The sequence below is a fragment of the Epinephelus lanceolatus genome, chromosome 9, assembly GCF_041903045.1.
Source record: "Epinephelus lanceolatus isolate andai-2023 chromosome 9, ASM4190304v1, whole genome shotgun sequence".
NCBI lineage: Eukaryota > Metazoa > Chordata > Actinopteri > Perciformes > Serranidae > Epinephelus > Epinephelus lanceolatus.
In genome coordinates, this window is record NC_135742.1 from 26,088,999 (window position 1) to 26,103,373 (window position 14,375).

General features: G+C 46.3%; 1 protein-coding gene across 1 annotated transcript in view; it reads right to left on the reverse strand.

The window, feature by feature from the left end:
- Positions 1-2,903: 2,903 nt before the first annotated feature.
- Positions 2,904-14,375, reverse strand: part of setbp1 (SET binding protein 1) — a 35,149-nt gene continuing 23,677 nt past the window's right edge. Inside the window, exons 3-7 of the mRNA XM_033618808.2 lie at positions 12,086-12,501; positions 9,807-11,747; positions 9,158-9,365; positions 7,982-9,044; positions 2,904-4,050 (exon numbers count right to left, since the gene is read on the reverse strand). Coding sequence (XP_033474699.1) covers positions 3,545-4,050; positions 7,982-9,044; positions 9,158-9,365; positions 9,807-11,747; positions 12,086-12,501 — 4,134 coding nt within the window. The 3' untranslated portion in view covers positions 2,904-3,544. The remainder of the gene's footprint in view (positions 4,051-7,981; positions 9,045-9,157; positions 9,366-9,806; positions 11,748-12,085; positions 12,502-14,375) is intronic.

A 14,375-nucleotide genomic window follows, 5' to 3' on the forward strand; every position in this document is an offset into this window, starting at 1 on the left:
TACAAAGGGAATGGGGGGGTGATCAAAATTTAGGTGCCGTTATATCCCATTCTAGTTGCTGTAGTGAACTGGTAAGTGCGGACTTCAGTAAACACACCCCCAACCACTGATGTAAGGTCAAACACCGCTGCGCTGTCCTTGATGCTAGGACCAAGGACAAGGTAGAAGACCCTTACATCAGTACTTAGGGGCGTCCTATAGCCACTGGTCCAGATTGGCTGCTAAATACAATACAACAACAGTGACCTTGAACCCTATTCACAGCCACATCCCCTCTGCAGTCTCTGTGTAGAGTGAAAGCTCTGGATTAGGACAATACTTGTCAGTGTTAGAAGGCACCGGAGCATTGGCTGGTAGGAGAGACAGACAGGACAGACAACACCTGGGGTCTTTAACTCTTACATCAGAAACCACTGACTGACCACAGTGTGGAGTAAGCTGCCAAGCGTGTAGTCCCTACACCTCACGGACCACACATCTAGACCTCATCTTCACCACAACAGACTGCAGACCCACCGAAAGTCATCTGGCAAAGCAAGGTTAAGCGCACTAACTTTAGGACGAGTGTATTTTTGGCTATTTCCTCTGAGAACTCCCCCCTACACACAACCTCACTTGCTTACTCTTCATGCTACTGCGCTGCCCCAACTGGCTGCAGGCGAAATAGTTGCAAGTCAGCGGGGATTCCTATTTTTGGTTGAGTACACTACAAAGGGGCTTTTATCCTCCAAGAACTTTCAAAGGTGTGATAAGGCAAATCAGTTTAGCATTCTGTGTAATTTAACGGACTGGAGGGATGACTGTCAATGTACAGCAGAATTTGTCCGATAGAAAAATCCATCAATCAGGGTAGTCAGTTTCTGTATGTTTCCTTGGGTCTTGAGCAGTCTTAATAGGGAGAAAAGGTCTACTGTGGTTTTAGGAGACAGTCCCAGCATAGCCGAGCCCAACCGGTATCCATGCAGGATGGACATACTAACACTATTTACAACAAACACTTCAATACTGTAGTTTTACATCTGGTTAAGGCTGTACTGCATAGAGCTGCAGTAACTATAGTTTTCATGAAATGATAGTCACTTTCTGCACAACTTATTACAAATTATTACTGGTATTATTCACAATTCTTGTTACATGAATTCATTTTATTCAGTAAATAAGACCACTTATTTCTCTTTGTCGAAGGGTGGACCCAGAACAGAAATTCCTTTTAAGGTCATTGCCAGGCATGGCCTGATGCATAGCAAACAACAATGTAGGAGAACGTGGTTTTCATGACAACCTCCTCTGTTCCTCCTTTGCCAAGTGTATAACCAGTTTTAAATGACTGGTTAATTACTGGGCAGAGTGAATGTTCTTCAACTATATCTGGGACATTGAGTACAATCAATATCTCTGGATAGAAACACATCTGACACAGTGGATCTTTCTGTTACGAACACTGCTGTAAAGTAGAATGTAGACCAGTACACGATGTGTATCCAACACAGTAATATCATATTATATTCATTAGTCCAGCCCTTCTAGTTCTGTAATGATAATATGGGTCAGAAAACTAGGAGGAAGCTGGGAGACAGAGGATGCTGACTATGGAAGCTGTGAAGGGACACAGGCAGTGCCAGGGTTCTGATGACTAAGACACATGCGTCATATGCACAATCATGAATATTTGGGGTCAATTTCTGGGGCACTCTTTGTCACTTGTTATTTCTCAAGTCAAATGTAATTGGTGAGAGAGAAAGAAACATAAGGCACAAGTTGAACTGCTGCAACTGAGAATCCCACCCAACCCAAAGAAAATCTCCTGAAAAAGAAAATTAACAAAGTTGCCAAAGAAACACTGATCCATTGCTTATATTCTGAAATACTTATTTGAGAAAATACCAACCACTACCCAAAGCCACAGATACTGTAGATAGAGTTTAACAAAGGCTTAACATATTGACACAAAAAAATCCAAGATGGCTACATTCTAGAGTGCACATAGGAATGCTTTACATTGGTGCCAACATGGTGGAGAGTTTGTCAAACTCTGATTTAGATTCTTTTAAATAATACATCCTTACACTGAATACTGAGACTTTGGTTTCTAAATCTAAATACTGGATTTACTTTTAAAAAAAAATATTTCCAAGGATATGGATTGAAAATCATGTTAAGTAGAAAGACTGGGATTAACTTTTCAAAACACTGACTGTGAGCCCTCTTCAGCTGAACTGTCCAATCACGATTCAGACTTAGGGCTTCAGTTTGACGCTTTTGGCTGCGTAGCCTGCATATACAAATTGATTAAAATAATGCATGCTCTCTGGAATGGATATCCACACCATCGAAGGCCAAAACATAAGGCTGGAACAAGCATGTAAGTGCTGCATTTGATTGATGCAAGTGTATGGGTTTTTTTTCATAGTGCAATAAACCAATTTTAAGGTTTACCAAAAAACACACCTGATATTCCTCCTGTATGCAATGCCCCCTGGATATAACACAATAATGAGTGTATGAATGAATATATGTGGTTCTTTCTGTCTGAAAACAAACTTGTCTTGAGTCGCACCCATGTCTGTTTTTGGTTATAAAACAATACACAACTTTCATTGTCTATGGTACAACAATTCTATTTGATATACTGTATGCCAGTACGTGTCTATGAGCTGGTTTCTCATTGTACAAGGCAGGCAACAGTGGACTTTGTTTCTATGTACAGTCTGGGACAGTCTCATCCACCATATTGCCTTAATGTCACTGATCAGGACAGGCCTGAGCAGGGAGGGAGAAATAAATGGGTAGACTGAGGGAGCTCAAGCAATGGGAGATGTAAAACATGATAGGGAGTATACGAGAGGACAAAGGGAGATGAATTGAGTGGCAGGCACCAGGGAGAGCTAAAGAATTGGGGTGAGTGGGGAGCGGGGAGGGGGACGAGGGGTGAGGAGCTGCCAGCAAGTGTCAGTTACTCCTCGGAGAAAGCACAAGAAAGGTACAGATGAGGGTGGGAGCAAGACACAGGGATAAGTACTGGGGTAAGGTGGCTTAATTACTGCTGTTTTATCCCACATGTCTTTGACAAGCTTCCTCAGAAAGGCAAAAATAAGCAGAGCTGCACAGTTTAATATTGACCATTCCCCTCCCCTTGCTGGTAAATATATGGCTAAAGCCACATTCAGATACAGTATCATAAAGTACCATACACATCACTGTATCAGATACATAAAGAATCACATAATATCCTACACTATCATAAGTACCACACACTTTTATAGCATCAGATTCAGTATCAAATAGTACCATATAGTGCCATTGTAAATGAAGGTCCAATGAATCCTTGAAAGGCTCATGTCTGGTAGCAAGCAGAGGGATGGTACCGGAAGTGTTCCCTCCTCCTGCTCCTCCACTGACCCTCTGTAGTCCTCACCAATCAGAGAGGAGAAACAAGTCAAAGTGCACCAAAGGAGTCCAAGAATTAAGGACGCTGCATTGGAAACAGCACTGACTCCAGTAACTGCTCTCCATTGGGTTACGGAGGTTGCTTTCTCCTGCAGGTCTATTGACTTGAAGGAGCCCATAACTCGTCCCTGCTGTGGCCCCTGCCTCTGCGTTTCCCACCTTTGGCCACTGGAGGCACAGATCGCGCTTGATGCACCACCGTCTCAATTGTTGCTGAGATGGAATCATGATTTGAGAACTCCAGAGGCTCAGGGGTCAAACTTGGCCTGAGGCTCTGCCGACCTGGCAGGTCATCACACCTCTCCAGGACAGGCATCCCCAGAGTCCTCCCATCACCTCTCCTACCGGCCAACATGTCCGAACTCCGACCATCAGCCTGCTCTTCCTCTCTCTTATTAGTCGGCTCCGATTCCTCTATGGGCTGTTTTCGGGGCCGCCCAGGCCGTCTTTTGATGACATTGTTTCCTGTTTTGGCTTGTCGCTGCAGGCGCTTGGCACGGAGGATCTTCTGCACATGCTCAAAGTTCAAAGAATGCATCCTCCTCACGTCCTTCTGGATCTGTTCCACCTCACGTCGCTTATACCTCCGCTTACTGGGAACATCTGGGAGAGAGGAGAGAGTGGGCATGAGTGAGGTGAAACATCACAAGGTAAATAAATAGCAAAGTCTATAAAGAGATAGGAGTTTTCTTGCTCGCATGTCAGTCAAAAGCAGCAGCCTTGGAAAGGCCAGGAAAGACATCATGCCAATTTAGCTCATGGTGAGAATGTCTTTTTTTTTCCTTCAAGAGCTTCCTGCTAATTTTGACATATTCATGTAAGCCTTTCAAAGCCCAGCTGAGCCAGGAGAGCAGATCCTATCCTGTAATTGTCTACTAGAGAGCAGAGAGGAGAGGGGAGAGGAGGAGATCCCATTCTGCAGGCAGGAAACCCACAGAAATGTCTCCTTCAACCATTTAATATGTCGCTACACAATAACAACCCTGTGCATCTGGAGCACAGGCTGCCAAAAAGCCAAACACACAAATACAAACACACAAATCGACACTTTTCTCCACATGCACAGACACAAATACAAACGTACACGTATGCATACACTCACATGCCCAACATGCACAAATAATGAATTCAGCAGTTCAGAATGGCTGAGCAGAAGAAACTGGAGCCATATTGTTTCCTTCACACTGGTGAACTGGGCAGTATGCCCTTTACACGCTGTTCTATCCTGTCTCTTTCCCCTTTTCCCCATCACTCTCATTCTCTTTTCCACTCTACTCTTCATGGGCGGCAATATGCTACTTTCTAATTTTCAATTAAACTGGTAACACTGCACCATTTCATTTCCGTCTCTATTTCAGAAACTGCTTCCTGGTCTTGGTCCATCTCTGTCATTCTTTTTGTTTCCCATCTCTGTCCTGTTTCTCAGCTCCCCCCCTCCTTCTCTCTGCCTGGGCACTGTTCCCGGGGCTCAGACTGAGCCACAGCCAAAATGGAGGAAAAGCACAATCAGCCACCAGTCCCCAAGCAGTGTGCATACAACATGCTCGGTCTCTTTTTCTTGAGCTTTTACTCCCATTCCTGGATTCCCTAACCATCTCTTCTCCTCTTTCCCTCCAGAATCCTTTGGATACAATGTAGCCGGTTTCTGCAGTAACACATGACGACGGCAATAAACCACAGCAGCTCTGAATCTTGCAACCCAAATATGGCAGGCTGGATTGGAGGGTAATTTTTAAAAAGTAACGCACAACACATTGAGAATATTACATTAAAAACAGCATCTTGATTAAATAGAAATCACTTTTTAAGATTTGCAACAAGCAGATCCGGAATAAAATTGTGCCATGCCATGTTTTTTTTTAACATTAAAAGAAACCAAATGGGAATGTTAAAGGGAAAATTAAGAGTTTAAGAGTGCATAGCTTCAGAGTAAGGTGTTTGCTAATGAACTAAGCGTAAGGGAAGATGAAGAGAGGCCTGACCGCCCTCCATTTAAAACTCAGCGGAACATCTCCCTCTATTGTTGCTCAAGAATTCAGGGCAGACAGTGAAATTAGTCTAATGCAGAAAGCACTAAGTAGCAGTAGTTTATGAGCTGCACAGAAGTGTGCACAAGCTCAGTTCTCGCTCACACACACATATACACACACACACACACACACACACACACACACACACACACACACACACACACACACACACTACAAAGTAGCAGAAATTTATGAGCTGCATACACGGAACATAAAACCAGTGACCTTCAGCAGTGTGAGGGGCCGTATAGCACTGAGGACCTGTTTCTCTGTGGAATAGGAAGTCACTGCTACGCAGAGATACATGCACACAGACCAGGTTTCAGACAGGATAAAGTGATCCTCGATGTACATCATTTAGCGAGAGTGTTTCTCTGCGTGGATGTGCATGCATCCGTTTGGACAAGTCATGTGACACAAAGAAAATTATTGTGTTCAATTCAGTAGAAGATGACCTGCATTTATGCAAATACGCATGTGAGAGATTGCTGTCAGCTGCAGTGAGACCTTCTGATTAGTGAAGACACAATAACACACAGAGATGCACCCACACACACATGAAAAATTAAATCACTACAAACTCGTTCTACTGAGGAATGATTTACAAACTCAGAGTTCATGCCCATGCTCAATAATATGAATTTTGCATCTGTATCCGCATGTGGATAGGGATCTGTCTATCTGTGTGCGTACATGTGTGTGTATCTAGGGTCTCTGCGTGCATGCGTACATGTATGATTGTGCGGCATGCATGCGTATGCACACACGCCTGTGTTTTAATTGGGCTAAAGCTGTGAAGTGAGGCAGTAAGTCATGCTAGAGGAGGGGCAGGGAGAATGGGGAAAAGAGAGGGTAATGGGGGAACGAGGGGGAGGGGAGACAAGGGAAAAAGCAGAAAGAGAAAGGGAAGAAGGAAAGAGAGATAGAAGGGGGAGGGGGAGGAAGAGGCGGAGGAACAAGGGGAAGTCTGAGTGTGGATGTGGGGATTGTGAAGAGGCAAAGGAGGAAAACAAGGGCAAGAACTGCAGAAGCAGCACAAGGGGAAGAGGGAAGGACATGGAAGGTAAAAGGGGCATAACAACACTGGAGGGATATTGTGGAGGGGGGGCTGTGTGTAAGATGGGGGGGTGGGGTTGTGTGTGGAGCTGGGGGGTTGTGTGTATATGAGTCATCCGTCCTGGATCCCCTGGGGTGGGGGGGTGTATTCTAACTGAGCCCCTGGCTTCTCCTCCCCACCACTGGACTAGGCCCCAGTCATTAAACCCCTGGCTGCCAGCCAGCTCTTTTAACACAGGCAAGGGCCTTTTACGGCGTGTCTGTAGAAAATAAATCACACTGTGTGAATAATATATCTCTGGCAAAGGCATTGGCAGGAGAGGAGGAAGGGAGGGAGGGGAGGAAGGAGAGATTGGTGAATTATAGTCGTCTCCATCCATGCATTACGTTCTCTCTATCCCCAGCCAGATGTGCTCAAAGACAGCAGAATACAGAATGTACCAAAATACACATTAGTTTGGAAGTGAGAATTTGGGTCTACCCTGCCTCTTTGTCCGCTTTAAGTCTGGATAATGCTGCACATAGCATTTTTATAAATAGAAATCACCTTGACGAGTGTACTGCCATCAACATTTAAAATGGGGGAACCCTGCTAACTCGGACTAAATATATGATTAAGTCTCTACGCCAGCAAATAACAAGCCCATCATCACTAGGGAGCAGAATAATATATTGGACACCAATTAGTCTTGCAAACATGCTCCCAGATTTAGCTATGTTAACAGTTTTGCAACCTTGGCTGGTTAAAAATATACATAACTGGCTTGTAACTACAGTAGCTACACAGTGAAGCACAAGTGTCACATCTTCTGTTTAAGTGTACAGTTTGCACATCCAATGCAGCAACCCTTGTCAAAGCTATGTCAAAATCATGTTTAACTCATTTGCTAAATCTGTGGTCAAAAAGACACATTTTTAAAACACTACTTATGTGCAGCTTTCAACCATTTTGTTTTTGTCGCCTGTGTATAGTAGAAGTAACTGTCAGTTGTAGTTTTGTTCCTATTTTTCTCTAACAGATAGGAGCCTCGCTGTTTTATGATCTACCCTATCTTGCCTTGAAATCAAATCTGTAATGAGGACCACTGCTGTGTTAATCTACTGTTAATGTCAGCCGAACACCCCCCATCAATGCTTTATATCAGAAGCTTTCCACAGGTGATCCATGGATGGCTTTTATTGTGAAGTAACTTCAGGAAGTCTAGCCATGAGTGAACTGGTTAGATAAAGACAAGCAAGCAACAGGTGATTATTGCAGTATGGGCTAACCTCCAACCTCCAACACATCATCAAAGTAGGCAATACATTTCACTATGCTGCCGCTGTCAAATGAAATACCATTCCTGCTGTCATGGTTTCTGATCATGGCAAACGGGCGGTGCACGTCTTTGTAAATACACTTGGTGGGTTAAAAATGAACTAGCAATCCCGATGTAAGTGGTTCTTACCAGTGAGGGAGGGACTGGAGCAGTTGTTCATCTGTCCTGGCTCCTGCCTGGCAGTTTGGAATGACATTAAGCCCTGATCTCCAAACACAGGGAGCCTCGTCTTCCTGCTCCTCCCTCCGCACTCGTCCTCTCGTGACCCCAAAAAGAGGTCAGAAGCTGACTCCGACCGCTGCGATTGGCTACTGTAGCTGCTCATGAAGCTGTTTATTGGCTGTCGAGTCTGACGGGAGTGGAACTGGCTGTCAGCGAGGGAGTGTGTGGACAGCTGGTCCGACTCAAACATCCCTAAGCTGGATCCCAGGCTTGAGCCTCTACCACTGCCCCTCTGCTTCTCCAAATGCTTTGAAGAGCCCTGACTGGCAGAATCCCTCCTGTCACTCAGCATGCTGAGACGTGCATTGGTCTTAGCTCCGCTGAAGAGTCCCCCCAGCTCCTGCCGATCTCGCAGTGAAAGGAGGGGTTCATCCTTGTGCTTATGTTTGTGCTTGTGCTTCCTCTTATGGAGGCGAACCCCTGCGAGACCACCTGCACTGCCACTGCCCAGAGATCCCAGGCCCTCTCCTCTTACAGAGGACCCCTGGAGTGGGCCACTGGCACTGCGAAGCTTGGCCCCTGGCTGGAGCTTTGAGTGTCCACTAGAGTGGAAAGCCTTGGGAGGGGGGACAGCGGGCCTCATGAAGGGAGATGGAGGTGCAGGTCCTAGTGAGTGGTGGGGGAGATAAAACGGGGGAGCAGGGGGAAAGTAGCCCAGACTCAGAGGAGGTGCGTAAGGCATCGCATACGGTGCATAGTAATTTCCCCCTGCCAGTGGATAACCATATCCTTGAACAAAAGGCAGCTTCGATGTGATTGGCTCGCTGGCTTTGGCTGGACGGCCACGTCTCCTCTTAGCCTTCAGATCGGCACTCCTGCGAAGGTACGAGCTGGAGTCACAGGGGTAGGAGTCGTAGGTGACAGGGTAGTAATGATGGAAGTTGAGGCGGAAAATGGAGGGGTATGGGTGCTGGGGGAAGCAGGTGTATCGTCTGTGAGACACTCGTAGCTGCTGGAGCTTCAACACAACCTAAAGGGAGGGCGAAAGAGAAAACATTTAGAAAAATACACCATAAACAATGCACTTGTACATCACGGGACTTGGTCAAAGATTACACATTAATTTATCATAGTGTCTCTAACCTCCTCCAGTTCTGACAGAAAGTGAAGATGATCCCGGCTCTGTAGGCACTTCCTCTTCCGTCGATGATGTTTTTGCTTCTTTTCCTGCTGCGATAGGAAGCTGTCAACAACAGTTGCTTGCCGTTCACAGCGTGCTCTGCTGCCCCTGTTGGATGCTTCCAGGACTGCAGCCTCCGTGGCCTCAAACCCACACAGATCAAACGAGTACCTGAATGTTAACAACATAAAATATACATTCACATTAAAACCTGCATGTTTAAGAATGTGTCAGAGCGTGGATAATCAACTGAACCGACATGTTGGGCCGGGTTTAGGTTAATATGTACAAATGATGTTCAGGTTTTACAACTACTGATGACATTGCATAAAGCTGTAACCATGGTAACAACAACAGCGTGACAGTGCAATCTCAGTGCATCAGTAACATTGCATTAACTGTGTCAGGTTCGAGTCATATTTGGATATTAAAACCAGAATGCCTGTTGGGTTTGGGCTGGGCTCAGTTACAACTCCCTCTGGCTCAGGTCGGGTTCAGAAAGACATATGTGGCCCAAGCCGCGCTGTGATATCAGTGTGAAATATAAAACAACAAAAGGAAATAAATCAAAGTTCAAGAAATGTTAAGAAGTGTAGCAGAACTGTACTGTACCTGCGTCGAGAGGCGGGGCCCTTCTCAGTTTGATCTGAGGTGCTGTTGTTATCTGTCCCAATCCCGCTGTCACTCGGAATAGTCTCCTCACTGTGGGACTCGCTGATGGGGGACAGGGTCACCTCCTTCACAGACGCACCCTCTGACAGGTGGGAGGGTGAATTAGCCAGAAGGCGTGGAGGAGACAGTTTCCATCCTCCAGAGAGGAAGCTCCTGCCTGGCGGTTTGGAGGGCAGGGCTGAGATGGGCTGCAAACTGGGCATAGTGGCATCAGAGTGGCTGGTTCTTACGGAGGGAGCACTGGAGCTGGGAGACAAGGTGGCGGAAGGCACTACAGGGCTCTCATAGAGACTGGACGTGGACACAGACAGAGGGGGCTTGTCCCTAGTGGTTTTGGGAGGGGTGGAGCCTTGGGCTTCTGCTCTGGGTTTCCGCCCTCTCTTCTTACCAATGTAGATGGTTCCTCTCTTACTGACATTTATCTGTTTTCCCAGCCGAGCCTCAATGGTGGACGCCATGGCGCTCATAGCCGAGCTAACAGGGGCAGAAGATGACTTCAGAGCCAGAGCGCCGTTCTGACTGGAACCTGAAAGGATCTCATTCAGGATGCTCTGCATTTTCCCAAGCTTCATCTTATTCACTGGCCTGGAGGGGCCCCTGCCACGCTTTAGTTTCAGACTATTAGAATTTGCGCTGGTGGTTGTGGAGGCCATTAATGTGTTAAGTGTGTGTGTCTTCCTCCGACGATTTAGCCCTGAAGAGGTTTCCTGTGCCAGTGGGCTTGGAGGTGAGGTGGACGTGCCCTCATGAATGGTCTCCACTGTTAGGAGTGGCTGTTTCTTGGGGCGTCCTCGTTTTCTCTTAATGGGTGTGTGGACGGTCAGGCTGTCAGTGTTGGTGTAGAGGGGGCTAGAAGGGGTGATGGGGAAGGCCGATGGTGGGTCAGCTAAAGTCGACGGGCTTCCCCGGTTGTCTCGCTGCGGTGATGTAAGGCTGGCATAGCTTTTAGCTTTCAGGTAGGACCATCTGTCCTTGGCCTTGGTTGGTCTGGAACTGGCTGTGGAGCTGGTGCTGTGGCTGGGGCTTGGACTCAGGGCCGTCCTAGGCCTGGGGCTGAGACTGGGGCTAAGGTTAGCCCTAGGTTTAGGGCTCGGGCTGGGACTGATGCTGCCCCTGGGGCTGGGGCTGGGGTTTGGGCTGGGAAGTCTGGGGTTTGGGTTAGGATTGGCTTTGTTGATCTGATTGTGAGTAGATTCTCTGTGTTTAATGGTATCTGTGCTGATCTTCGGACGACCGACAGGGTTCTTTTTCATTCTGTTTGCACCTATTGCTGACTCTGGTTCAGATCCACCGGTAACTGTCTCTCCTCTTTCCACCCTATCTACCCTCTCTCCTTTTTCTCTTTTATCGCCTTTATCTGCTCTCTCTGCTTTTTCTATCCTCTCTCTGCTGACATCAGCCTGGCTTGTGAGTCGAGAATCATTTTTGTGAGTTTCCATCTTATGTGCTACTTTAGGTTCTGGGGGCCCAGGCTGGTGCTTCTCTGTAGTGTCAGAGTCCTGCCGTTGCTGTAATTGCTCCTCTACAGAAAATGACTCGTCAAAAGAAGGCCTCCTCCGCCTCTTTCTTCCCTTCCCTTCCTCTGTCAGCATGGGCATCCCTCTGTCTTCTTCATCTCCTCTCCTCCCAGCAGTCGCTCGCTCTCGTTCCTCTTTTCTCCTTTCCTCTCTTTCTTCGTGGAACCGCTCAGCCGTCTCCTCTTGCCTGTACTTCTGCCTCTCCTCTGAATTACTTGGGCTCTCCGATCCTTTCTCTGGCTGTCTCCCCCAAGGTGTATCAGCACTGTGGGGATTACAGAGCATCCTCTGGGAGTCCTTCCTGCCGTACTTCCTCTTGATGTTCCCAAAGAGCTGTTCACTGACCTCTTGTAACCCCCTCCCCCTGGAGAGATGTGTACAGAGGAAAAAATGATGACAAGTGGAATGGAGGGAGAGAGAAAGATTGTTTTGTATTTCACCAATATTTTACAACCAGTGCCAGTATTCACCAGTATTTACTATTTGTGTGTGATGACACTTAGGGATGGGTATCACAAGAGGACTTTCATATCATCAATGTAGCAAAATTGAATAAAAATATATAATATTACTTTATAGCATATCACAATACAGTATTATACCAATAGTCTCCCATCCCCAGTGCAGAGTGCACAGTATATTTGTTCTAATAATCATGTTTGGCTCATGATAACATCAACCACACAGGAAAACAAACTGTACCTGCTGAGAGAGGTCAAGTTGAGAATACTGGCATCTGTAACCACTGGCAGCTGCAGGTCTGGAGTCAAGGATCTCTGAGGCGAGGGGCTCCGTGTCGCTGTTCGTGAGAAAGGTTGGGTTGGATCGAGCAAAGAGCTCCTGCTGGCTCCTGCCAGTTCTCTGGCTGGCTCAGAGTCTGCAGGATTGGCCGGGGATACAGAAGGTGGCGTAGACGCGATCCAGTCCGGATTGATTTGGTGTTGGTGTGCGTGTTGGAATTGTTGCGTGAGGGTGTGCTGTGCTTGCTGTGTGTGTGAGAGTGTGTGTGCAGGAAGGAGGGAGCTGCGAAGCTGGTGCTTGGGCGGAGTATGATCTCCCAGTAGTTGCAGCAGGCCTCCCTCTCTCTGCTCAGGCATTCTGAACTGGCGCTCATATGTCTGGGGATGACAGAGAAGAGAAACAAAGACTGGTTACTACATATGATCTGCAATCACAAGACAGCTGTAAATAGCTGCAGGGATAGACAAATGATATGATAATGATAATGTGATCATGAAACTGTGACGACTCTATTTCCTGTCTTCATAACATCAGCCTATCTTCACAGAGATAGTACATATGTCACACAGCATCCAGTTCTGCAGTCAGTTTCTTTTTGTCAGCATAAATCAAATCAGTCATTTGCCGTGCTCTGATATGACATTCTCATCTTTTCGCGGCAGGACTGGAGCTTTTAATACATCTTGTGTGCATGAGCAAACAGTGTGCAACAAAACAAAAGGCTTGTTTACAGAGCAATTAAATTCCTGTGGCAAGGATGTTGCATGCTGTGAGAGCTGGGGGGGATGGAGCTGGGGGTGTCTGACTGCACACAGTATTAAACACTGACTGCCCTAGACCCAGAATTATTTACTATATATTACCTTCATTTTGTTGACAACTCTCCTGTACTGTTCGCCGCTGTAACTTACGCCGTCATCCCGACCATCCCCTGAACTGCTTATACAATATATGCCCTGAAACTATGGCACAATTTATCTACATCTTTCATGTGACGGACCACAAATCTGTAGTCAACCTTCACTGAGTACCTTATTTTACATGTGTCAATGTAAAACCGAAAATGTAAAAGCTTGATATACCGTATTGGACGACATAAACCTGCTTAATGTATCACTGCTGCATAATCAGCGTACTGCTGGAAGATGAGAAATAGAGCAGCGGATGGCCTTTGTGGTTTAGCCTGTTATTAACAGACTCAGTATGACGCAACAAGACACTGTTCTGCTGCGCTGCAGGGAGATGTAACCTAACCACAGGCCTGCCTCTAAGCATATACACACAGGCGTGCAAGTGCACAAGCACACACTCACACATGCATACAGTAGATGCACACATTTCAAAGGCTTTATGAAATCCTGGCTTTACACACACTGGCAGAAATGTATAAAAACAGTAAGGCAACCAATTTAAGTCTACATGGATCGACACCCTGCCAGATGATTAGCTCTTGCTCTTGGTAGACACACACAGACACACACACATACACAAATACACACAGTACAGGAACATATAATGTATGTAGGTCTTATCACATTGCATATATTTGCAAGAACAAGCACTTCATCTCTTCATCTTTTACCCTGCCAGTGTTCTGTTCTGCCTCTATCCTTTCTCTATCACTATCCAACTGTTTTCTTCCTCTTTCTTTCTGCCGTCCCATCAGCAGTCAGACAGCCACACTCATTCTGTACTTCCACACTGGCTGCAGAAGCTGTTAATTGGCCAGAAGCAAGTTGCGGACACTCAGTAGCACAAAAAAACACACATGAACGCTGTGTAAAACAACACTGTGCACATAAATGATACACACACTGCACACAAGCAAACAGTAAGCAGCGTAAATGATTAACAATGCTAGAAAATGCATGTGCTTGTACTCTCGTTTATCTTCTGAACACACTACTATGGTGTCCTTTCAGTTCTGAGATGTATGTGTGTATGTGTATGAGTACGAGTGTGAATATGTGTGTGTGTGTGTGTGTGTGTGTGTGTGTGTGTGTGTGGTGACACTGGAGAGGAGATGCTGTGAGTCCACAGAGGGATAAGATGACAGACACCTGATACACACATGCTTTCTCATTTAACCTGTCCTAGAATACCTGCTGTTTCAGGTTAAAGGAGGGCACAGAAAAAAAGGCAGACAGGGAGATGATGGTGGTTAGTGTGAGACAGACAGACACACACATACACACAGACACAGACACACACATAACTAACCACAAAGCCACCACTGAGAGATAATAAAAAG